The sequence below is a fragment of the Buteo buteo genome, chromosome 2, assembly GCF_964188355.1.
Source record: "Buteo buteo chromosome 2, bButBut1.hap1.1, whole genome shotgun sequence".
NCBI lineage: Eukaryota > Metazoa > Chordata > Aves > Accipitriformes > Accipitridae > Buteo > Buteo buteo.
In genome coordinates, this window is record NC_134172.1 from 39,294,544 (window position 1) to 39,321,283 (window position 26,740).

The 26,740-nt window shown below is 39.6% G+C and overlaps 1 protein-coding gene across 2 annotated transcripts in view; it reads left to right on the forward strand.

The window, feature by feature from the left end:
• Positions 1-26,740, forward strand: part of CHN2 (chimerin 2) — a 168,141-nt gene that overhangs the window by 42,954 nt on the left and 98,447 nt on the right. Inside the window, exons 1-2 of one of the 2 annotated variants that reach the window (XM_075051572.1) lie at positions 1,694-1,753; positions 25,473-25,511. In XM_075051572.1, coding sequence (XP_074907673.1) covers positions 1,732-1,753; positions 25,473-25,511 — 61 coding nt within the window. In that variant the 5' untranslated portion in view covers positions 1,694-1,731. Of the gene's footprint in view, positions 1-1,693; positions 1,754-25,472; positions 25,512-26,740 lie in introns of those variants that run through there. The other variant, XM_075051562.1, reaches the window with a different exon arrangement.

The following is a 26,740-nucleotide window of genomic DNA, read 5'->3' on the forward strand; positions in this document are numbered from 1 at the left end:
GGAGCAGGCCAATGATTTACAGTGTATGTGTCACTGGTGGAACTGGTACTAGAGTACTGAGTCAGTCCTCCTCATTGCCTTCGAAAAGGAAGTTGTCAAAGGTAACAGCAAACGAGACAGACACCAGAATGATATGGGGCCTGAGTAATGAATGTGTCTTATACAAGAAACTTAAAAAACTCATCAGGCTCATTTTATGAAAAATGAGTTTGAGGGAGAGCTTGATTACAGCATAGAAACTCCTCCACAGAGAAGAGACAGGGAGTGCTAAAGGCTTTTTTTAAATTTAGTGGAAAATGAGTAATAGTCAGAAACAGAAACCAGATGAAATAGAAATAAGGTGCTTGATTTAACGTGAGAAAGGATGAATGAGTGAGGGATATGGTGCAGTCTCTATACCTTGATTTCTTCCATTCAACACTGAATGCTTTTCAAAAAAGTGTGTTGCCATAAAATATTAGTAAAAATAAGGGTGTGATACATAGGACATTACGCAGTCTCAAGCCTGGTGTCCTGTGAAACTTAATAAAATGACCAGATCACTTTGGCTGAAGACACTAATATAGCAGTTAATCCACAAGAAGCCTGTATGTAAGTACAGTTCTGGTGCCTGTTTTACATGCTGACCTATTTCAGTGCTGAAGTACTTCAGTAGTTAAGTTCATGGTGAGAATTAGTCACAAACTTATTTCAGTGTAACAATTTCTGTTTGTCTTTTAAACCTCTTATCATCTCACAGCACTTTTATTTGTAGAGCAGCATTACTAATTCGTATACACATGGTATTGAAAACACTGGTAGGCAGACAGTAGCTGAAGAGCCAAGAGAGGAAGGGTAAAATACTGTTTTATTTGCAATTTACACTAATTACTTGCTTTTCTTAAATTGAATGAATGGCAGTGCCCTTGTGGATGCAGAGCAAAGTGTGTGATGCCATTTTTCTAAAAGTTTGTGGTTTTAGGAGTATCTCAAGCCTGGAGAAGGGGAAGCATGAGGGCTTTTCAAACGCATTAGACAAAATATTTCAAAAGGTATTTTAGGGTTAGATGATTACAGAATTAATACTGATGATCGTTATAACAACTGCAAGAACTTTTTAAAATGTTGCTATTTATTCTGAGTTCATTTTCTTCTGAAGGGGAAAGATTATAAGACTTTGAGGTGTAAATTGATAAAATTTACAGTACTATTTTTAGGAGTGAGGAAGCCTCTTCAGTAGCAGTGCAGAGGTCAGAGTGATTTTTAAAATATAATTTAACTTTTTGTTATTCGTAGGGGGTTTTTTGCTTAGCTATATGGCCTTTTCCTTTCTTTAAAAGGAGCTGCAAGGAAAGGTCAATTGAGGGAGCACAGCTGATGCCTGCTGGGAGGGGGACATAGCTTGGCATACAAAATACTTGGTCATTAAGACCCTCCCCAGAAGGATCTGAGTGCTGTAATTAAAAGCAGTGCTGTATTTTTGTATGCTGCTTCAGTTCTGGTAGGTGCCAAGTATCCTCAATTTTAACTGTACTCAGATCTGAAAGTGATCAGTTGTGGGAGCAATTAATGGTCTTACACATTCTGGACCCTGTACCTTGTCAGTCTTTTAATGACATCTACTCTGCGTCTTGACCTCTACCCCTTGCACACTGATCTCTACAAAAAGGACTAAAAGACTGTTCTGTTTAATAGAAAGGACACAGCAAGAAACACTAGATGGGTCTGAAAGAAGAGAGCTGTCAGTAATACATGGGATTTGATTCAAGATCAGGTACAGTGCTCTAGTATTTTATTTTCTCTATTTCTTTCTTGCTCCAGATGTTGTATGGTGTTAAGTGCAAAGTGAAGCAGCACGTCATTGTTCTTATTTTTGCCTTCCTAACCATTTAAAGCTAAGTTTGGGCCAGGAATGAGAATAATCTTCTGTTTCCTTCCCTGTCATTAGTGGGGCTTTGAGCACTGAATGGCTTTTCAGGAGAGTTACACATTTCCTTTTGTTTTCTTCCCTGGCAGAGTGGAATAAGCTACAGGCTGGTGAATTTTATTTTACTGAAGCTTTCCTCTTGGAAAATAAAACGAAAGCTGTGCCACAAATCCAGCCTCAAGAATCCAGTCTGGGGAAAGGCCAGTGGGTCGTGTGACATTCCCATTTGCTAGAGCCATCTGTGTGAGGGTAGCCTCACCTTCTGCAGACCTGGGAACAGAGAGGAGAACATCTTCAGTAAATGGGTATCACATGAGAGGAAAAAATAAAACTTCATTATTGTCACTGTTCAGTTCACTTGAGGAAAAAACATGTTCTGATACCAAAATCGGTGTTGCTAATTGTCATTTAGTGTCACCCTTCTCAATTTTCTTTGTTGAAGCATGCACCCACTAAAACATGAGCAAATGTTCCTCATGAAGGGAACTTCTTAAACTCAGGATTCAGAAACTAAAACAGTAATTTCCTGTCCCTCTGTCAAAAGAAATCATTTTAATTATTTACAATTCTGTTCCCATTTCCTACCTTTGTTTTAAAAATGGTCAAAAGAATTCTTAGTTGAAATAAGTACAGATACAGATAATTTTTGAGCAGAGCTATACAACAGCCAACATCTAATTTATAAAACACAGATAGTGGGACTGAGTTGCAGGAGGCTTTGGGGGTTTTTCTTTACGTTAGGCATGTTAAATTCCTTTGGCATGTTTTGCAGAGGTCCTAATGTTAATAGGAACTTTATGTAGCAGCAAGAAGATATGCAGCAAAATTTTATATTGTGGATTGGAAATGAATTTTCCTGTGGTGATTTCACATAAATTAGAACTGTTGAGGGACAAATTTTGCACTCCCCTGAAAGCAGTTTGATGTCTGTGTATTCACCCAGGGATTGAAATTGATCCCATGAGATCTTTTCTCTACCGGCATTCTCGTAATTCATGTGGGCAACAGGATTTCAGTTTTAGACAATTGGAAGTGCAGTCTTGCTCTGAGCTATACAGATAAAGTCATGCATATGCATATATGTGTTGTGCATCTCCTTTGTGCATGGACTCATTCAGGACCTCTTCATAACCTTGGATGAGAAATTCTTGACTTCAGAATAATTGCCCTTCCAAAAGTCTGAAAAATTTAGTTAAGCGATGTTTTTATCTAGTATTTCTCTTTTATCTTCTCTTCCAGCACACAGTCACATAGATTCTGTGGTGTAGAGGGAGAGACAAAAATCCTCTCAAAACCTCCCTTGTGATGGACCACTTGTCATATGGTTCTGAAATGGCTTCTTCCCTATGATAGGAGTGGAGACATGTAGCTGCCTTGGTGGGAGGGGGAGGGAGCAGAAGAGGGGGGCTTATTCCATCCATCTTACACAGGACTCAAACACACCTGGAAGCATCTCTCTAGACTGATAATTAAAGTAGCCTAAATGACCAGCTGAGACTAGATGCACAACTTCTAGATGGTTGAGGCAAATCCCTAGAAATATTTCATTATGCTCACTCTGTCCAGGCTTAGTCTTTGGACAGTCTGGGGCCTGACAGAGGGACCAAACCAGTTTGTCTCAGCAGCTTACCAGTAACTAGTGGGTTTGTGTCCCGATGTCCCAATGCACAGGTATGAAGGTAGAGGTAGAGGCTGGATCAGATTAATCTGTTCTAAATAAGTATCAATTACATGCCAGTCTGTCCATCATTTCTTTGGCAGGTTGAGGGGGAAGATGATAATGCTGATTTTATCTTCTTTGGAAAGAATATACTAAGCACTGCATCCTGTGGTATCCCTGACTTACTCTTTGCAGCTTTTGACAGGCTTTCAGCCACTGGATTGTCTCTGCCAGTGCCACACCATCAGAAGCTATTAGCTAAAGTTCAGGCTGTTCTTACCTCTTCATCCACCATCATGACACCATTTTATTAGCTCTGCACTCTGTATACCTATGTGCATTGGATCTTGACTAATCAGCTAATTGAATCTTGTTAATCAGCTTCTAAGCCGCTTGTATTGGACACTATTGACTGAGATGTTAAGACAATATTTGGCATGGTTGGTGTTTCTGCTTGGATGTAGCGTGATAAATTTTGAACTCCATACCTGATGAGTTTTACTGTTTGAGAAATGTAATGTGTGTCAGTGAGCTGGACCTGCTTGTTTGGTTGGAAACCAGGAAAAAAGAAGACAAGACATGAAACTTCTTGCAGCTGTTTGTAGGGCCACTGCTGGGAGGTGAGGAAGGTATAGAGCTCTTGGTGTGCTCAGGGAGCAATCCTGGCAGAAGCTAAGAAGCGTGCAGCTACTTACATAGCAGCTATTGCCAACACTGAAACATGTTCCAGCCCATCCTCAATTGCTTATCATGGCTGTCTTGCTGGAAGTAACTATTTTCTCAGATCTTCCCACAGATATGCTTGTTTAAGATGTTTCCTGACCTTGTTCCGTCCAAAACAAGCTTGGTTAATTTATGCAGCCTAAAAACCATGGCTTTGTTTAACCCTACCTGCTGCACTCTTGGGAGCTGAGACGTGTGGCAGGAGGGCTGTGTGAAGGAGCTGGGCAATAATATTTTCATTGAATCATAGAAAAGTTGGTTGGAAGGGGCCTTTGGAGGTCTTGAACCAAAACCATTTCCAGCACTATAGGAGGTGAACCATGGCTTTGTCCAGCTTAGTCTTGAAAACCTCTAAGAATAGGTATCGCACCATCTCTCTAGGCCTGTTACACTGCTGCCCAGAATTTTGTTTAATCATGTTTGTCCAATCTGAACCATCCAAGCTGTAGTTTGTGATGCTTGCCACTTGTTGCATTGTCTGCTGCTACCAAGGAGAGTTTGGGTCTGTCATCACTCCAGCTGCTCTTTAACCAATTGTAGGCTGCTATTAGATTGCCTCTTGGCCTTCTCTTTGCGACACTAACAAAGCCCAGCTCCCTTAACTTCTGTTTGTAGGTAATGTGTCTTCTGTATGTTTTTTGTATGATTCGTGAAGAAAGCACACTGTTGGTTTGTATTCAGTTTGGAGTGCACCATGACCCCCAGGTCATTTCAGCAAGGCTGCTACACAACCACTCAATTCCCAGCCTTCAGTGATGTACGGAGTTAGTCTGCCTCAGACACTGAACTTTGCACTTCTTGTTGAACACGATGGTTCTGTTGTCCCAATGCTCAGTTTGCCAAGGTCCTTCTGAACTGAATCTCTCAGGGGGAGATTAAGCTAAATGGTCATTTATTATTGTCCACAAAGTTGCTGAGGGGCCTGTCTTATCACTCAAGTAGTTGATGAAGTTATTGAACAATATCAGCCCGCTATTGATATGGGGGTACTCTGCTCATTAACAGCTGCAAAGCAGTTGTAAAGCCATTGATTATCACCCTTCAGGACTGGCAATGCAACCAACCAATTTTCAACTAACCTAAGAGTCTGTTCTTCTAGCCCTTAATTCCTCAACTCCCAAATGAGTCTGGGAGGGTCACAGTGTCAAAAACTTTAATAAGTCAAGGTCTGTTGCATCCACCTGTCTCTCCTCATCCGCATAGCAGGTCATTTTGTTACAGAAAGCAGTCAGTGATCAAGCATGGTCTGCCTGGCCTGTGTTGACTCTCTTTGATTGCCTTCTTGTCCTTCCTGTGTCTGGAAGTGTTCTCCTAGAAGCGTGTTCCCTGCCCTGTCTAGGGACAGAGGTGAGGCCGACTGGCCTGTTCTCCTGGTCCTCCTTCTTACCTTTCTTAAAATAAGCATAATATCAGCATTTTTCTGGCTGCTGGCTACCAATCCTGATCATATGCATTTTTTCATACAATGGCCACACAATCACATCAGCCAACTCTTTTGGCACCCTTGGATGAATCCCATCCAGCCCCAGGTATTTGAATAAAGATACCTAGTTTTGCTGACGAGTCCCTAACCAGTTACTTTCCCACTGTCGACTGCCCGTCCCTTTCACGAACTGTAAAGGTACATGCAGAGGTGTAGAAGCAAGCTTTTCCATATTGTCTGTCAGTGGGTTGCCTACCCCATTCATCTCTGGACCTACATTTTCCCTGAACTTCCTTTTGCTGCTGGCATTGCTTGCAGAAGCCCTTCTTGTTTCCCTTTGCATAGCTGGCTAATTCAGCTGTAGCTGGCCTTTGACCTTCCTGATGTTAACTCCTAGTGACCGAGCATTGTGTTTATACTCCTTCTCTGTTGCCTTTTTAACTAGCAGAACTGCTTCTTGGAGAGGATGTGTATCTGCAGCTTGGGTGTTCATTAAAGCACAGGGAAGCTGGAAGTGCACAGACGGTGTTACCGTCGCTCTCCCTCCAGGGCAGAGGAGTGCCTGCTAAAGATACCATCTTAATATTTACAGCATTTCAGTCACCTGCTTTTGTACACATGTAGCAGGTCATGAGAAACTATTACTTTCCATATCCCTGATGGCTATTTACAATATGACTAATTTATCTCACCAGGCACTCTAATATAAATATGTATTATATTAGGATACTGGTGTAAATGGCCCTGTTGTTCAGAAGAATTGCTCTGGTTCAACATAATACTTTTACAGTTATACTACAGTGTTACTGCTTTTGAATTCAGTGAAGTGTCATAAAATTGAAATATAGGAAGTGAACCTGTCTACAGTTTGCGTATTTTTTACTTCAGAGACCAAATAATGACAGCTGGCAACATGCTGTTTTTTGAAGCTAAGAAAAAGCAATGCACATATAAAACTTTTCCTGTGGTTATTCCGTGTGGTGACTGATGTATGCCATGGGATTGTTTATGTCCAAAGCATTCCAGAGTGAGTGGGTATGATGTAGCTCTGATGATGTCATATGGGAAGGAAGCTCCTTCGGCTTGGTTGTCCTGCTGTTAGACTCTTCCCCTGAGCCAGTGTTGTTGGCCATTGCTGGAAATGGTGTGTTGTGCAAGACAGGTCTTCCCTTGGTATTGCCACTTTTTTGTTACTACGACTTTTATATCTTGATACTTTTAGCTTTCTCTTATACATATTCAGTTCAAGTGAATGTGTTTTCTAGTACATTTTATTAGTAACTAGAATTTGTCAATAGGATGGATAAATAAATGATGTTGTGAAAGCTTTTTCAAGTCAAACTTTCCGTGCATCTGTTTATTTTGTAATGCATTAATGGCAGCACAGATGTCCACTATTTCATTAGTTGTATTTCTTATTCAAGCTGAAATGGCTTATTCCTGGATTAGTTTCTAGTACCAGAGAGTAACAAAAGAGCAGTTGACTTTGACCTTAATTCAGTTTACTCAGTGAGACATCAATGTGCAAGGTCTGCTGCACAATTGTATTTCAGAATTATGTTTCTTTTAAGAAGACATCTCAAAGGTCACAAGAGGCACTTCTCGAAAGATTTTCAATAACAGCTTGTTTGCAAGATGAAATTCCAAATCAGTAAATGAATAATGAATAGAGCTGGAATTGGATATATAACAATAACTTTTAGAAGTGGGTAAGGTAGACATGTCCTTGTCCAATTTGAGCAGGAAAAAAAAAGTACACGACTTGAAATCAGAAGAGACACCTGAGCTGTACAGCTATATTTGAGATTATTTTTTTTCCTGGATAGTTCTGTCTGTCCCACCATACTTTGGTTTTTCTTTTTTTGTTTGCTGGTAACTTTTGTCTCAGTACTTAAGTTACTTCCTGCACTTATCTGCTCCTTTGTGGAGGTAGGGAGTACTTTGTTATTCATGAGGAACTAAGTCAATCATCACTTTCTCATGTCATCTTGCATTGCATCAGCTTCCTTTTTCAGATGAAATGGATGGGTGTAGCTCTCTACGGAGACTAGCAGTGCTGTTTGCAGGCTTGGTTTTGGGTGGTGGTTGCTCAATAGTAGCTTGAACATTTAAACATTGCAGTTAATATATGTTTATCCATGCCAGTGCAAGGCTTGGCATTTAAGCACTGTTGGGGTAAATGGGCATTTTTAGTGCAGTGATGTTGTACCATTATCCCTACAGTCATAATTGTAAAGATTTGCATTTTCAGTGGAGCTGGGTAAGGATTAAGAGCATAAGCAGGAGAGAGGTGGATTGTAGAGATATAACCAAGAGCATAATTTGTCCTGCCAGCATCCTATAATTGCTAATCATGCCTTAGAAGAAGTAAAAGAACTTGGGATTTTTGTTTGCAAGATTGCCAATTAATTTTTTTACTGGGGGGTTGAAGGAATATTTTATGGAGCATGAGAGCTGCCACGTAGCAAAAAATACCTTATCATTTCAGTTTTACGTTTCAGTCTGGAGCTGCATTCAGGTTTGAGTAGAATTGAAATTCTGTTGAAACAGAAAAACAGACTTTCTGCAGTGCACTGTATGGTCTGCTCTGCTCTGATTTAGTTCCCCGACAGCATAAGACTCTGCTACCTAAGTTAATACATTAATATTCATTGAGTAGATCAGTATTGCACTGTTGGAGCCAATAAATTTTGGTTTAGTTTAAAATCAGAGATGATATTTTATACATTATGTTAGCACACAATTTTTATTAGCATATCAGACTGTGAAAGAGTGATGCATTGCAGGAAAAAGCCAAGTATTTCAAGTTAATTGCTATTCCATTAAGTAGAAGTGGTGGTTTCAGCTTAAAAGAGTGTAGAGAAATGTTTGGCTAATGAAAAGAGTGCTCAGAGTGATAATAACCGTCTGATGCAGTGAAGATGCTGGCTGAAAATATTCACCTCAGCGGTCAGAACTAAAGGCCCTCAGAAGCAAGTGGTGAGATGAGACTAGTCCAGCCTGCAGAAGCACTTACGGGATGAGCCCAAGAGGCAGCAGTGCCTGCTGAGGCCCCATCACGCTACTAAAAATAAAGGAAGAAATAAACAGCTGCCAAGATAAACATTCAGCAGCAGGTTTTTCTGACCTGACCTGCTCTTTTTGTCCGGAACAAGTAGTGCCAGAGAGCAGAAGCCACATTAAAGCCCTCGGTTAGAGGGTAGCTGGTAGACACGGGTGTGATCCAGCAGATTCTTCTGCGCCATGCCGCCGCCGCCGCCGCCGGGGCTGTGCTCTGCCGGCGCGCTGCCAGCCTGCACGGACAAGCGGCTCTTCTTGCAGGGGCCATGGCGAGGGCAGGGAATCGAGGCAGGCTGTTTTCTTTACCCACTTTCCTTCTCTCCTCCTCAGCCTCCTGCTGTGCTCTGGTCCTCGCTTTTTGGGACGTGCCACCAGGTGCGAGCACAGCCACTCAAGCTCCTTCTTGGTTTTCATCCACACCCTGCAGCTTCTTAATTCCTCTGCCATGGAGGGGTTGCAGCTGAAATCAGGGTGGAGGGTGGGAATTCAGCTCCCGCTGCCTGCTATGGAGATCTCCATTTGGAAACATTGAAGGAAAGCTCCTGAGACTCATTTCGACTCATAATGCAACCGCCATTTTCTTCCCCGTACCCCTCTTCAACGATGCTCTCAACAGCTACCATTGATTTCTGTGCCCCGAGTGGAGCACTGCAGCACTACAGGGCTATTTTTTGGGGATTGGAAATATTTACTCCACTGAACTTTGCACTGCAGATTGGATATGTTTACTTCTGCCTCCCTTTCTCTCTACCTTGCTCCTGCTTTGTGCCAGTGTAGAGCGCCACTTGTTTTTGAAACGTGCTCTGTTATTTGAGGCAGCAGAAGTATTTGTGGCTCATTTTATGATGATGTCTAAAAGCCAGATTTGAACTGCCACTCTGCTGCTGCGCAAGGCTCGGGGCAAGGTGACTCCGTCCCCAGGAAAGCTCAGAGAGGCTGGGAGAAAGACTGCGTTGTTTTTCTCTCTCTTACGGGGTGGAGAGTAACACAGGGAGCATTTGGAAGAGTTAGAAATTAAACTCGATGTCTGAAGTTTCAGTACTGTCCTTTAATTGCAAACCCATCCTTTGTCATTTCTAGATGTCAGGGTTTTCCTTCCTGATACGTCCCTGAGCTGTGTCACTGGTTTGTCTTTTGTCTAGCTGGACCTGTGAAACTCTGAATAAAAAATCGGTAAATCCAAAATTTATTTTGGAAGTCAGTGCAAAGAGGGAAGAAAATGTACTGATCGTCCCATATACTCTTCTATGAAAAATCCACTGAAACCTGAAGTGATCAAAAGAGTTGTAGTAAGTGTGTGAGATGGAGTACACAGATCACATTTGTAGAAATAAAGACTGAATCTTAATAAGTATATAAGGTAGAGAAATCTACATCTATATAGGCTGGTAAATGTGTATGAGCATATTCAGAAAAAAGATGGACCTCGATGAACTTTTTCAGCTATACTAGGATGTAGCCACTGGAACTCATCCATTTTAAATCTGATTGTATAGTATTGGTGTTTGGTCAGGGCTGCTGTCTTTTACTTTTGTTATAGGTCAAGATTCAGGTTTCAGTTCTGAAATAAGGTTGTCTTCACAATATTTATGGATGAAGGAATTTGACTTAAACTGGATTTGAATTAAGAAGTGTTTGGTGCTGCTTCTAGCCTAGGATTTTGGTAGTTTTTTAGCTTGGCTTTTAAAGAGGTTTTTAATAATTTTTTTTTCCATCAGGTTAGATATTTATTTCAGCAATGAGCAGAATCTGTGTTCAAGCAGTGGATAGTTTGAGGAATATACTTCTGTAGATCTGTAGGTCAATTTAATCTTTACTTCTTTAGCAGTTCATGCAAATTCTGTCATAGGAGAATACTTCTATAGATCTGGACATGGGTGCAAAAATCAAGTGCCCTTTCAGTGGCCAGAGTTTTGAACTGTAAGGGATAAATCAGAGAGTGTCTGGCTGTGGCTACTATTACATAGTCCATGAATGAAAGTATTATAATTGATAAACCTAAGTTCGTGATACTTCAGTGTGGAGCACCTTGCAGTCACTGGTACTGAGCTTACTGAGAGGAGCATGAGAACCATCTGCTGTTAACACCATGGCCACCGGGTTTTCTGAGCTTACGATGCTTCTATATAATTCTGGACAGCTCTTTGGCCAAAATAAATCACTCCCACCCTGCTGAAATCAACGGAGCAATTTTAAGTTTTATAAATCAAAGTTTGGCACTTTCTGATATAAAAATTTTTACTGAGTTGGAATATCATGGGGGTCTCACTCAGTTGTAGGCTGCATTCATTTTTTACCTCCTAGGAGGTATTCCTTTAGTACTGATTATGCTACTTTATTCCCAATTACATTCACTTTTTGATAAATTTAAAGCTAATTCATATTCTGTAGCACTTTTTAAGTAAACCATGCGAGTATTTGTAACCTATTGTTCAAAAGACAATAAAGATACTCATTTAGATGCAGAATAAGTGGTGCAGGAATGTAGTGCGCTGGTCTAGGATATGCAAAAAGTAGTATGCCTGCTAGGCTAACGCTTCTGTAGAGCAGCAGGAGCAGTCAGGGCCCAGCTCTGAAATCTAGGTTGGAACTGGTGCAAGAAGACACCGCTACTTTGAAGGACATTGCAGCTTAAAAGTTGAATCTGTTTTAAGAGAAATAAAAGCTGCAAAGGCTTTCTTCAGAGCTGGCATCAAACCATTTTGGCACCTAATCAGTCATCTCTTCCATTGTTACAAAACCATTGGAACATTTTCAAGTGAGTGTTTTGAGATTAGCATTTGTACAAGGCTCTCCTGCTATATTAAAAATGCCTGCAGTGCATTTCTTGGGGAGGTGTGATTTGCAGCTAATGATCACGAAGCACCATCTCACGTTGATTTTTTGTTAGTGCTTTTGCGCACAACCACTGGGTCGTTAGATGGAAGCTCACATTTCATGGCTCCTTTTAGCCAAGGGTTATGTCATCATAAATTGGCTGCGGCAGAACTTGGTGTTCTCCTGAATTTCACTGTCTAATGGCACCAATCATGTGCCTCGTGGACCTCATCAGATACACATGACTGCTCTCAAATCTAGCCTCCTCACTCTGGTGGGGACTGAGTTTTGGACCCTAATGAGTGAGAAGCTGGGAGGAAATGTGGTTCTTCTAGACAATAAATTAGTTTCAGAAAAGAAGCATTTCTGTATTGAAAATGTTTACCATTTGGGGACTCTGGACCAGACTTTGCACAGCAGCAGTGTAAGTAAATTGACTGGCATCAGATAAAATGATGCACTGAAATCAAACTGTCGAGCAATAGAGTATAGGCATGTCTTTGAAAATACAGTGAAGTCAGGTGCTGTTCTCTGGTGCACCTTAAGCAGGGAAGGATATGCTCAGGGTGAGCTGCAGTTTGCTTTTGAATAATTCACTCTTCAGTAGAAATAAGTTATTACAAAACCTTGATCCAGAATAATTTTATTATTTATGTGCTGTGTCACTTCAATAAAAGTGTAACATAAATGTATAGACGTTGTTTTTTCTCATGCTCGCAAAAGGAACTAGATCTCCACCATTTTTCTTAACATTTATAAGCAAAGCTTCCTAATGTAATAATAAATCAGCTGAAGTTATCCCTAGTGTGTTTGTGTGATGCTCTGTGCTTCTTAAATTTTTTTAACACCATCTTCTTCTGTTTTCTAGCTGTCTTTGCATTGCATTCAGATGAAACTATTCTCTTAATAGTTAGGGGAGGATGCTGTGACTGGTACTTACGACTCTGACACGGATAGCCCTCCTGTTACCCTTTTGCTTTTCCATCCCTTCTCCTTTTATCTGTTGGATGTTTGCCGCACACTGTAATCATAAGCACTTTTAGGTCAGCAACTGCTGTGTTTTATTTTTAAACTGTACTTGTTAGCAGTTGGACATAACACCAAACCTGATTTTGGGTTCCAAATGCTGCCATAATGGGAATATTTAATGATAATAAAATGCTTTGCTTCTTTCTCATTTGGAGTTCCACCTAATCTGACTACGCAATCAGCAGTTAGTAGGCAGATCTAAATGAAATATTATTATGCTATAAAACTGTTGATGCATAAGCATTTTTCCAACATTTGGTCTGTTAGGCAAAGTATATGCTGTAGAAGAAGCATTTATTACTCGCTTGTAAAAATAAAATATAGTATTGGTAAGTTAGCTGGAAGCTTGTAGATATTCTAAAAAGATGACAAGGTAAGCTAAGCAGTAGAGCTAAGCTGAAATTGCTCTGCTTTCTGAATAGCTGTCAGTTTTATGTTCTCCTAACACAATAAGGCACTCCCAGGAGGTGGGAGTCTCATGGGATAATTATTCTTCTGAGGTTTAGATTGGTTTTGCTATGCCTTTTCCACAGATGGGTAAGACTGTCTTATGATTATTCTCCTCCTCTTTCAGTAGATTTTTCTAATGTAGAAATTAATAGAATTAATTTTGTATACATGCACTGTACTTATGTTACCTAGCATATTAATGAATTTCAAGCAATATTGAATACTATCAGATGGCAATAGTAAGTGGTCCAGTTAGCTTTTATCTTACAAATTGGATTGAAGTCTCACTGTGCTTGCCTTTGAGATGTGTTTCTTTTTAATATTCAGGTCTATTTTCTGCTGTCATAAGCAGGCATATTTACTCTCTCAGCCTGGTTTACCTTTAACTATCCTTGAAAATAACAAGCACAATAAGTAAAAGTTCAAAATAAACGTATATTTTATAATTGTTGAATATTTTTTTTAGTTCCTGGTGCACAAAGCTGACACAGTTGCTCACTATCTTTCTTTGAGCATCAAATAATGTTGATGAAATGAAGCAAAAACTTGGCAAAAACTGAGCTTCATTTGGGGTGGCTTGTAGGGCAGCACACTATCTTAGTAATTAGTTACAAACCTTTGGTGTTGCCAATAAACCCGCAGACAACCAGCAACCTCAGCCTCTGGATTCTCAAGAAAATCGGTATTTTGGGAGGTTTAGCTTCTAGGATGATCTGACAAGCTCTGACAGGCTTTCCTGTATGATATAACAAACATTTAGGAAAAGCAGGATAATCTTTAAAATAAAAAGTTTCACGTGGATTGGTGTCTTTACAAGATGAAATATCCTTTCTAGCTCTGGCGGTGTTGAAGATGAGAGCATTAGCTCATCTTTTTACCCAGCTTTCCTGTCCCCCAAGATTAGAGCAGAACTGGGGAGTGATAGTCGTTACTACGACTTGCAGTTCTTGCTCAGCACCAACCCTTCCCCTTAGCTTAAAAAAATTGCATCATACTACTTTGGAGATTTGCCAGATCTTTCCAAAGGAAAGGCTTGAATTTGTTTTGGTCTCCCTGCTCTGTGCTCCAGAGTAAGATTAGTCAGTTTTGAGTCTCTGAGCATGTAGACACAAGTTTGTTCTTTGCGAGTCAAAAAATACTTGAACATGAACCTTGTTTAGTTAGATGAAGACCGGTATGTTATGACAGGAACAAAGCTCTCCTTAGTTTCATTACTTGGAAGCAATTGATGGAAAGCATCCTTTTTGTGTCCATAGCTATTGATCTGGCAGCGTACCGGTACCTCCATACACGTCCTGCAAGCTTAGACCCAGGGACAAAACGGCTTCTGTAATTCTGCAGTGCATTTAGCTGGGTTTCATCGTCAAGGCTGTGATTATGTCCCGGCATTTAAAGAATTCTGACTCATTTGCTGTTTAAAGGGGGGACTGTGCTGGGTCATAAATATCAGCTGTTAATTTTGCCCCACAGAAAAAAAATTAGGATATCTGACGTCTAAACTTTATCATTTGGAGTATAAATCACAGTAGAAAGTGTACTTGCTTACTGATATTGTATTGCATATTGGTTATTATTTAACTGCTGGAAGCTTATAGCAAATATATTTGCTACACTTTTGGTGAATATTGCTTCTTTTTCCTGTGCCTCTGACATGATATATATTAAATATTATTGTGCAAAAACCATAGCCTTATTCATAATTAACTGACCTTACACAAAGTGTTTTAGTGGGATGAGTTAGAGGGTTTGTTCACAGTTGTGGCACCTGTGAGTATTTTTAAAAATAACTCCAAGGAAGAGGATATTTTTTTCTTTCTGTACTGATTTTATGATCAAAGATCTGATAGATGAGCTTTTAAGTACTGGCTTGACTGTCTTCTCAGTGTACCTGCAAGATAAGTGGGGTAAGAAACAAATTTTCTTTGTGACTTCTACAAGGGTGAAAAACAATTCCATAAAAGTTACTGAGAGAAATTGTGCTTTCTCCTTCCTTTGTAATTTATTTATGTAAAAATAACCAGCCCATCTCTGATTATACAGAAGCAAAGTCCATTTTTACATGGGAATTACTGCTTTCACTGTATTTTATTTACTTATCACATATGAAGAGGCTTCCTGTGTTCTAAGACACTTAAATACAGTATTCTTGTGTTATCTGCATCTTTAAAATTTGCAAAGTAGGAAATCAGGATATTAGCTGGGCTGTAGTCACGTTTTCCTTTATACATTACAGGTGGCTAAATTCTGTCCTCCCACTCAATGTCACTGGAGGCACTCATACATCTGTGCTATGAGCGCTGGTTTGGATTTGGTTTAATTTGATGATGAAAATGTTAGAGATATGGGGTTTGCCTCATATGACATGGCATTAACCAGTGTTTCTCTAGGGAAAATGCAGTCAATGTTTCAAGTTGCAAAGCAGAATTGGCACCTGTGCCCAGGCACCGGGATATTTTGCACAGCCCTGTTGGTTAGTTTGATAAAACTTGTGGAAGACCTAAGTGTATTTTAAATTTTATAGTGTTTCATACAAGATATTTTGCAAATATATGACACTGTAAGAACTCATTATCAACTGTAAAAGTGCCAGGCTGTAGTAAAAAGCCCTTGGAAGAATTACAGACTTCCACAAGGCAATTAAAATTCCTCCTGAGTAAGGAAACAATACATAAACCATATTCTTCTGAGGGGAAGTAGTCCATGATAGTTTTCTAGCAATTTTAAATACTGGTAGTAACTCTTTTATTGCTAAGATTGCAGGGAGGACAGTGTAGTTCCGTAGACCTTTCTAAGACATAAGAATCTTGTCAGCATAAACATATTATTATGGAACCAAATTTTAAGAAGATAAACATTTCTCCGTCATTTAGATCCAAATTAATAACTGCAGGAACAGCAGTACTGGGGAAGCTGTTAAATGGTGGGTGGCAATATAATAGGAAAGACTTGTGAAGTGCTTGTCCATTTGTACAACATACTTGAAGAGAAGGTGGGTGCCTCAGTAATAGCTGACATTGGTTAATCAAGACTATTTTTTAAAAAGGGATAAATTGAGGATCCAGAGACTAACTTCACATAAAATAATAATTCAGTTGGCCTTGAATGTAATTGACACACTTAGATAAAACTGTCCACCAAATTATGTAATTAAAAGAAGAATGTCATGTTTTTGTAACAGTGGAAGTACACACGTACACTATTGCTTCTTACCCTGGGAGCCCTGATTATTCAGAGTTTTATCAGAGAGCTGTGGGAATGATTAATATGCTTTGCAGGTGGGTGGTGTTTTTCCTGTTTTTCATATTTTAATGTGTAGAAGCAAATATTGCAGCAATACTACAGGACCTGTAAAGGAAGCCAAAGAAAGGTCTAATTATTTGCTAAACTTTTATTCTTCTGTAGGTCATTATGCGTGCTCTGGATGGCAGGGTGGTTCTCATCTCTGATGTCTGAGGCTTGAAATTGTGTTTAGGCTGCAGAGTTCAATAAGGCCCCTAGTATGTGAGTAGCCCCTGTGCCGAGTACAGCGCATTTTGTGGTCTTTGTAAAGTTACCAGTGTAAATTCTCTGAATCACATGGCTTTGCTGATTGAGATGAATTACTGGGTTTCCACTTGATTCCAGGTCGGCAGTTTTGACCTTTAAAAATACTTACATTTCTGTATCCAGAGAAGGGCAAATGCGGGACTAGATGGGGAAGATGGAGGTGATCTCTGAAAAGCTGTTGAGCAGCCTCCACAGTCAATTGCTGGACTAGGACCACCTCATACCCTTGAATAGTCAAAAGCAAACACTTGCGCCCTTGCTTAGGGAGATGATAAAATGACAGATTTCAAAAATAACAGAGTTACCAAAAGCAGTGATTTGGATTTTGCTAAAGGTTAATTAAGTTTTCAGGGAATGTGCTGGCTCCTTTGACAAGGCAGATAAACGGGCACCATGTCAATGTATGAGTGCATTTCTGGAACGGGGAATGTGCTGACACTACTTCGACATAAATGCTCTAATTGAAATACTTCATGGTGACCCTTTTAATGCCATTTTTTTTGGCATTATTGCGGTTATTTCAGTCACATGCTTTTTCATACAAAGCCTGGACTGCTTTGCTGAGTCCAGGGATCATTGGCTGGAAGCGGCGGGGGATGGTGGTGAGGGGGTGGGGGCGGGGGCACAATTTAGGATGCAATAAGTAAATGACTGGAAATGCATTGCCACATTCTGCACAGTGAAAAAAATTACTTCAGCGGAGCTATTCTCATATATGCTAACTGATTATCTGGTCTTGATTTTTAGCCAGGAACTATCTGGTCATTAGTTAGAAGCTAAAGTATATCTGTGTAAGATAGGAGATGTGCTAATTTGATGTGATTTAACTTACGTCATCTGTTTATTCCTACCAAAGAAATGTCAATCTGTCAGGCAGAGCCCTGATTGTGCCATTTTAATGTCTTGATACCTCTGGTTTATAGATTAAAACATGAAAATGTGAAAATAACCATGCTACATTTTAATTACACTGGCATTAGTGTTAAAATAGAGAATGGTAACAAGCATTGGGGCGTAATTTTTAGTGACCAGATTAAATTTAATGGCAGCTGTTAACTTAAACAGATTTTTGGCAATCAAGCATGAAGGAGATATTTTGTGATTTTTTTCATTGTCTACCTTTCTAGTTTTTAGACACAAACCTTTAATGATTTGCATGAGAAAATCTTCATTGTTGCTCTGTGAACAAAATGTTTCAAAGCACCTAAATCATGGAGGCTCCTAAATGCCATCCAAGGTCAAATGTATTCAGTGTGGTTCAGCATTAAAAAGGACCTACCTGCCTAAGATTAGGCAGTGTGAATATCCCTCTGCACTCTTAAATCTGTAGGAAATACTTAAAGCATTGGAAATATTTGCATCACCTTACTTAGATCCCTGTCAGGTTCTTGGATATGCTCTCTGGAAGAGCCTGTTTAATTTGATTTCTTGGGTCCCATGCAGTAGCCCTAAGTCTCCTGAAGAGACTTCTAAAACTAGAATTGTACAAATACCCTTCCCTTTTACACTTCTCCTATTGCTATTGAGAACTCTGCTTACTTCTTCTCTCCATTTCCAAATTTTCAATAATATTTTCAATGCTTTTTAATTCTCTTTGAATCTGTGCAGAGTAGAAAGGCATATTTTTTAATTAAATGGGATAGTGCTCCAACTGGATGGTCATAGCTGGCTGAACACCACTCACCAACTGCAGAACCTGGCTCCTTAAGCTTTTGTTCTACAAGTTTAGCTGTGAATTTAAATAATTCAAATCTCCTGTGATCTGTTGGAGTAGGTCCCTAATAATTCACTTATTTCACACTTGTATTTTATTTGATACTTGATAACTCTTCTAAATTATTAAGTTTACCTATTTGCACAATCTTTGACCTGCATTTTAGTAAAACAGACATGTGCGTTAAACAAAATTTTCCATGGACTGACCACCTATTAGTGGAAAGATACTGTTTTGAAATCTAAAGCAAAAGCAGGAGAGAGAAATTTGGAAATACTCTGATTTGTAGAATGGACTAAATAAGCTACCTTTACAGCAGTGGCTTCTAATAGCAAGTTTATGGTAGGCAAAAGCAGCAGATACAAAATAGCTGTCAATTTATATCGTGGTTATTAAAAGCTTACTGTTTCAGTCTAATTGCTGTGCAAGAGGGAACTCCACCCCTTTTGTGAGCATTTTTTGACATTTTAAATTACACACTATTGCTGAATCTTTTTTTAAAAAGAGAATAGCACAGTGGGAAGCACCCATCATCTGAATTAATATACCAATTATAAACTATGTTGCAAATAAACAATTTGATCATTTCTGTTCCTGTGCCTTATGCTGAAAGTTGAAGTGTCTCATTAAAACAGAAGCTGAAGTCTCATTCCATATTTTAGCTGTCCATGTAGTGATGACAAGAAAGTTCAGCAACAAAACTGGCAACTACTGGCTCCTCCATGGGCAACTGTGCGTTCTGAATGAAACATTAAACAGAGCTTTTGACACGCTGAAATGTTTCAACAGCTACATCACTAATTATTAACTGCAAGAGAATTAATTTTGCTCTTCAAAGGAACAGTGACTTTTCAGGAGTTAAAGAGAGGTACTCTTTTGACAGTATGATTATTTGCAACTTAAAAAATAAGAATGTTCTTTCTCAAAGTGTAGTCAGATGTGCCTGCAAAGACAATTGCTATATGTAATAGCGGTAATCATAATGCCCAAAGGTATATGCCAGATGACAATCAAACATGGAAAAAAGTGCCTATTTAACATAGTTTGCAAAATGACTGCAATGTGAGATAGTTGTGTATGCATATATATTAATTGGTGAGAGGGCAAAGTAAATGAAAATAGCCCTTCACCATCCACAGGATTAGCCATTGGGGTTCGGATAAGATGAAAATGAGCTTTAATTCCTAAGTTTTAAGCACAGAGTGGAAAGTAAATAACACAGTTATGTTTTACGTGTTGAAAAAGAACTGACCTTATCAAAGAAGCCCCCTTATTACTCTATCACTTTAATCTCCACCCACTAATATATGCTGAGGACTGCCTAGCTGGAAAACGGCTTGGCAGAAAGGGACCTGGGGTTCCTGCTGGACACCAAGTTGAAAATGAGCAAGCAGTGTGCCATTCCCTTGAAGAAGGCTGATGGTATCCTGGGCTGCATTAGGAGGAGTGTTGCCAGCAAGTCAAGGGAGGTGGTCGATCCTTCCTCTCTGCTCAGCACTGGTGAGGCCACACCTGGAGTCCTGTGTCCAGTGCTGGGCTCCCCAGTACAAGAGAGACATGGACATACTGGAGAGAGTCCAGCAAAGGGCCACTACGATGATGCAGGGATTGGAGCATCTCTCCTACAAGGAATGGCTGAGAGCTGGGATTGTTCAGCCTGGAGAAGAGAAGGCTCAGGGGGATCTTACCAAAGTGTATAAACACCTGAAGGGAGGGTGCCCAGAGGACGGAGCCAGACTCTTTTCAGTGGTGCCCAGTGACAGGACCAGTGGCAATGGGCACAAAAATGAAACACAGGAGGCTCTGTCTGAACATCAAGAAACACTTTTTCACTGTGAGGGTGATGGAGCACTGGCACAGGCTGCCCAGGGAGGTTGTGGAGTCTCCATCCTTGGAGATATTCAGAAGCTGTCTGGAGGTGGTCCTGGGCAACTGGCTTTAGGTAGCCCTGCTTGAGTAGGACCAGATGACCTGCAGAGGTGCTTGCCAGCCTCAGCCATTCTGTGATTCCGTGATGTCCATCCCCATTATAGTCAATTGTATAATACAATTCTGCCTGTATGAAGAAAAATATAAGAAAAATGTATGTGCCTAAAGAGATGAACAAACACTGTTCATCTTTCACATAGCCTTTTACTCAGCAGTTATATGTTATTGTTATATATACAATTACATATATAAAAATAAGAAAAATGTATTTAATAATATACGCTAACTTAATGTTTTAGAAACAAAGCTATAAATATGAAAGTGTATATGGTAAAACTGTGAAAAATCTCTTTAAAGGAAATATACAAAAGGCATTAAAGTACTAATAATTATTAGTCTTGGTCCTGAAAATTACAATAGAAGGTGAAAAAATTAGTAACTAGACTTGTTCATCCAGTGAATCATTTATCTGCACACTGCCAGCAAGCCAGTGGCTTCCAAACTGGCTCTTCCTCACACACAAGTGTCTTTTCTTGCACACGCAGGTCATAGTTTTAAAATTAGTTGTTACTGGAAAGGAAGTCTGAACTTCAGACAATGGTGGCAGAAAATCCAGGCTGAGGCAGTTCTTCCAAGTTGAATTGCAGAGTATTTTTTACAATCCTTTAGTGAGGACAAAGGCAAAAAAAATTTTTTTCTCCTCTTTCTTAGTCGCTATGAAGAAATTAGCAAAGAATGATGGTCCTGCCTTGGTAGCTGTCCTGCTACTAGTGTGCATAACTCTTTACTACCATAGGAATCATTAACACTTCTTAAAGTATCTAGAACTGGGCATGGTATATAGCTACAGTATGGATATTTGTTACCATTCCCCTTATAATTAGAAATGCCACTTATAAGTCAGAAATATTTGATTCATGTGACATAATTTGTGATCTTTCCTGTAAAACAGTTTCCTCTTTCCAGTCCATTACCAGTCTCGGTAGTCAGAAGAATCAAAATTTTAGCTTAGTTGGAATCTTATTAGACCTGCTTTAGCTAGGTCAGTACTAGTGCTGGTAGCACAAAACCACAAGCATTGGCCTTACATCATCATCTTCACAAAGTACAAGGAAGTAGTAAAAAGCAATTCAGTCATTCCAGTGACTTTCACAACTACATCCAGAAAGGTGTCACCGTTGGTACAGAGCCAGGCATGGCGAAGAACAAGGTTTGAAGTCCATGGATAACTTTACCTACTGTATAATTAATGTAAGCCCATTTCTCAGAAATTGCTTAAGAATAGCTCTGAGTAATGTATTAACCATTTACCACCCATTATTTACAGAAACACTGTCTTCTGTCTTCATGTTTCTTTAGAAGAAAAATCTTGCATAGTTTTGCTTTTTATCTGGCTGCTAAAGTTTTGCCAACTTTTCAGTACTCCCTTTACTGTAGTCTTTTTACATTTATTCAGCTTTACAGGGCTCCGTTTTATTCCTAAGACACTTCTCATGCTCTCTACTCTGTGAAGAGCTAAGTAAATAAAGTAAAGAACTAACCTGCTTTTCCTTACTCCCACTTTCCAATTCCACAGTATCATTTTTGGTTTGACAATTTTCTCCAGTATCTTTCCGTGTCAATTATGCATGCAGTGAGAAACCTTCTGGTAGCTGTAATATTCCCCAAGAGTTAGCATTCACCATTCCTTTTACCTTTGCATACAACTATCTTCTAGTTACTTTGTTAGGTCTAATAAATCTTAGTCCTCTCAACTGGTGTGTTTCAAAGCTTTTAGTTAACAGAATTGCCTATAATATTATTTGTGGAAGTCTCTCATGCTTTTTGCCCATTCTAGTCTTTCCAGTGAGTACTCCTTAGGTTTTCTGGTTTTGCTAAGGTAGTTTCCGACACATTATTGGTAAGACTTGAAATAATAAAAAAGACCTAAACTGGACACTCTGTAATTCTTTTACAGTGAGTCCCTCTAGACTCAGAAAGGTGTATCATAGCTGGCCATGGGACGTTTTCTTGAGCTTTTCAGAACCGACTCCAAGTTTCTACTGTGACAACTGCTTTCAACCTTAGCTGGCTCAGCTTCTGAATTCAGACAAGGTGTCGCCGTCAAAAGTGTGAACCCTTCAAGAAAACAGCAATAGGGGAGACCCTGTCTTACCACCTAAGGGTACCTAAGTGAACCCCTTTTCCCATGCTGCCAATCACAGTTGTCATAGATATTATGATCAAAGTTAGTATTGGGAATATCATTAAATGAGAGATCAGTGTGGGGCATTTGTCATTTGTGCCAATTGATTGATTGATTTTTGCTAAGTGGCTCAAAACTGAGTTCTATGGTCCTTGCTGAAACCATTAACCTGCGCGGAACTGAAGGCAGGAGCTGTGGGAGTTGAGGTGTCACATAGTAACTGAGCCGACCACCCAAACTATTATTGGCAACTTCTGTGAACCTGCTGTATTAAGTCTAGTGATGGAGAGTGGTGCATCATTTAATGAGCAGAGCTACTTTATAATAAAAGAGGACTACTAAAAAAAGAAGCAGAACAGAAATCTCAAAAAAGGGCAAATAGTAGTAATCCCGTCTGCTCAGGTAGGATTTGTCTCATTTGACCCCTGATTTAAGAAGGGCTGAAGTTTAGTCTAAGCTAGTCATCCAGGATGGGAGTCCTAAGACTCTGTCATACAAGGAGGAGAGTCAATGTTTTTCTCTGGTGACTCAGATGTGGTAATTGCTGTCCTGAGGCTAATTTCCACACCAACAGCCGTGTAGAATGGCATCTTTGGCTGTACATTGGGGGCCCAGTGGCCTCCTTCCACAAAGGGATCAAGAGGTCTGTATCTGGGCTCTGTTAAATATCTCCCTGATCCTTAAGCATGACCTCTGTCTCCAGGTTGTATTTAAACTAATTGTTCTTTATTTCCCTACAAATGGATGCCATCAAATGTCATGCATGATAGCTTCACAATAAACAGTGTTAATACTATCACCTGTATGGAGTTTTGTTCCCTGTCATTTAGGGATGTGTTATCAGCTAGAAGGATCACAGAAGATGTTGCACTGCCTGGTAGGGGCGAATGTGGAGCTGGTGACTCGTGGTTTTCCTCCAAGCGTGCTGCCCTTAAGAATTATTTTAGCTATTGAGGAATGGTTCTGTCCGCTCTTTCCTGGGCTGACAGATTCATAACCGTGACAAATCTAACTTAATCATTGGGAGTTTTGTTTTATGACTATCTCCTGGATGATTGTTCTCTACCTAGGCTGCAGTGTTTCCACACCATTGGTCTGTCTCAAGCTAATGAAGCACTTTATGGCCACTTGTAGATCAGCTTTCACTGTTCAATTTACTGTGCTCTTTCTAATTAATTTGGAAGACTAAAGCACCAACTGGTACTCGTTGGTTTTTCATTGTTTTGCCCACTATCATTTCCTTTTCTGAAGTCACAAGTATAGATAATCAGATATTTGCATTATCTCAATGTTTCTCCTACTGGAAAAATACATTAAGTGAACAAGCAAATTCAGAAATTCTCTTGCAGTAGTGCAGAAGTGTGACAGAAGAATTTAATACACAACATTATGGTACTATGGTAAACTATATGTGGAGCAACAGATGTATAGGGAAAAAAAAAGAGTAATACATTACCATTATGATGTGAGAGGAGAAAAAATTAGTCAGCTCTTGCATGAATAAATTTCACTGGTTTCATGAATAGCTTCATATAATTTAAAATAATCCTTCTGTATAATGAACTCGCAAGCTAATTACTCTTGGATTGCCACAGCACGGTGTAACTCTGACAGTCTGGGAGCATTTTGAATTTTGCCAAAGTTGCTAAGTGGATACAGTTGAAACTGGAATTGAATGGGTTTCCTGATCAATATATCTGCAAATTGTTGCAGGGTATTATTCAAGGCAGTAACTGTGATCATTGCTAGATTTATCCTTTTTTAAAACAGTAGAGTTAAAGTGGCAGATGGTAGTTAATGATTAACATTCCTAGTAAACAAACTTTTGCAGGGATATATTTAAAGTGGTTGTGTGTATATAAATAGACAAGGAGCATGAGCTATGCAACTATAATTGAATTACATTAGCATAACTTAAGTAGAAGTTTAGTAAATACCAAACAAGTTAATTAACTCGCACAGTATTAGGAGGTTAATGACATACCCCCTGTAAATGACTCTTCAAAGTGTTTGGCAACATGGCAGTGTAGAGCCAAACTAGTACCCGGTACCCCACCCTTTGTGGCCGGCGTATGGTGACTGACTTCTGCCGCTCAAGCTTGGCCTCTGCTGGGATTTCTGGAGGTGGAAGCAACAGCCTTTCTTGCAGAGAGCTGGAAACCTGCCTGTGGCGTGGGACCGGACACTGGCCGTGCCCTCCAGCTGCAGCCGTCTGCCGCCCAGCCTGGAGAGCCCTTTGCTCGCTGGGCTCTTTACGCGGCAGGGGCTGGGTTAGCTCAGACTCTACGAGCTTACACTTTTAAACAGAGAAGCTCTGCTCCCTCTGCCAAAAATTTGCCCAGCAGCATTGTATAACTCTTGCACTAACAGAAGATGGCAACTCTTTTTGAGCCCCTTCAATCGATAAGGGCAGTAATTGTCTGTTTCCAAATGCAGGTTTTGCAGCCTTTCCTTTTTCTAACTTTTTATTATTATTTTTGCTGATGCAGTTTCTGGAAAATAGGCCAATTACATATTCTAGTGGGTTTGGGAAGTGTAATTGAATCTCCTTGTTGGAACTGTCGGGTCTGTGTGTCAGAGTCCAGCCTGAGCTGTGCATCTTTTTAGCTAAGGCGTGTGTTATTCACTGATGCTCATTCGAAAATCTTAATAGTGGGGTTAGAAGCCTGATTGAAAACCAGTAGTGATTTGTTGGTTTTTTATGCCAAGTAAAGTAAATAATGTAGTTACCAGTCTAGTTAATTATTTTAAAAATACTGGTGAGTCAGGAAACTATATGCAAATTGGTAAGAAATTAATTCCTGCTATATTTGAATAATTTGGAAAAAGCACAGTGGATCCACAAGTGGTTGAAATTTATATTCTTCTCTCACATAGGAAACTGTGCTGTAAATAAGCTAGCATCTCTCTTGGGAAAGAAACGTGAAATTTGCTGACAAGCTGAGGTCTCTTAGCAGAAAAATGCATGCTGACAGTTTGACCCAGTGGCCAATTGACTGATTTCTTTCCTCCTTTTTACTTCTATTTTAGATGCTGAAGAATACCAGCCTCCAATATGGAAATCATACTGTAAGTATACAAGAAATTTGAATAATCTTAGTATGTTACCAAGGTGTCACTGTTAGGTCTTTTCCCTTTTTTGTTTAGAAAAAAAACCATAAGTGTACTAGGTGCTTGTAGAAATTACTGTATGGGACAGCAGCAAAACCTGAACTTTCTTGGTACTCCATGGAGCAAGTGCAGCAGGGTTACAAGTGCCAGACTTTCTGGGTTGCCTTAGAAGTGTGCAAATCCTGGGTTTCATGGTCTCTCTGCTGAGATTTTCAGGAAGGATTCCAGAGGTAGAGGTTAATGCTTCATGTGTTTACTAAAGGTCAGGCTTGAGTATACTTGTCTTTTTATATTGGTCACCAAATCACTTTAAGATAATAATATTTTTGATCCTTAGCAATAGAAGCTGATTTTTGAAGTGGTGGTTTAGAAGTTGGAGACACCATTATCAGTTCTTTGAACTTTCCTGTCTGCCTTTAGAAAAATCATTTACATAGAGTGCAGTGCAGAAGTGCATATTTTATGCTCTTTTTGCTTTGTTCCAAATGCATTTGCTAATAAAGTAGCACAGATCTGAGACAAAATATTGGCTTTTAAAACCCTTATTAAAGATGGCCTTTAAATTTGATCTTTTTCTTTTAAACCCTTACTGGAACTTTAATGAAACTGCAGCTTTGGATGCAGAGGTTTGGGGGTTTTTTGCTGTTTTCAGATACAGAACTATCCTAAGCAAAAGTCATCTCTTTTATTGTGGCAACTTCAAATTCAGTACAGTGCCATTACCAAAATGGAACTACAAAAAGACAAGCATCACAGTAGTTACATGCATGTACATGTATAATTTTAAAGACTGGAATAAACTCGTTGACTTCACTTATATGCACATTAAACTACCTTGCTGACTTCAAAGACATCACCTCTATGTTACCTGAGAATGACATTCTGCCTAAGAATGGACTGGGATTTTTTCAACCAAAATTTGAGTATGCCATTAAATTACAAAAAATGCTTCTCAGAACACTGTTTTCTAGAGACTTATCTTTTTTGTTGTTGTTGTTGCAGTATTTTCAATGTATTAAAAAAACCTCCTTAAAAGTCGGCAAGAGTGTATTGATATGAATTGGACCATTCCAGCATACTTTGCTGTGTACTTGGAAATAAGCAGACACTTGAGTGTGTTTTTGTAGAAGAGGAACCTGGCTTACTCAAAATCAATGGAAAAGCTCTCATTGACTCTGGTGAGACCA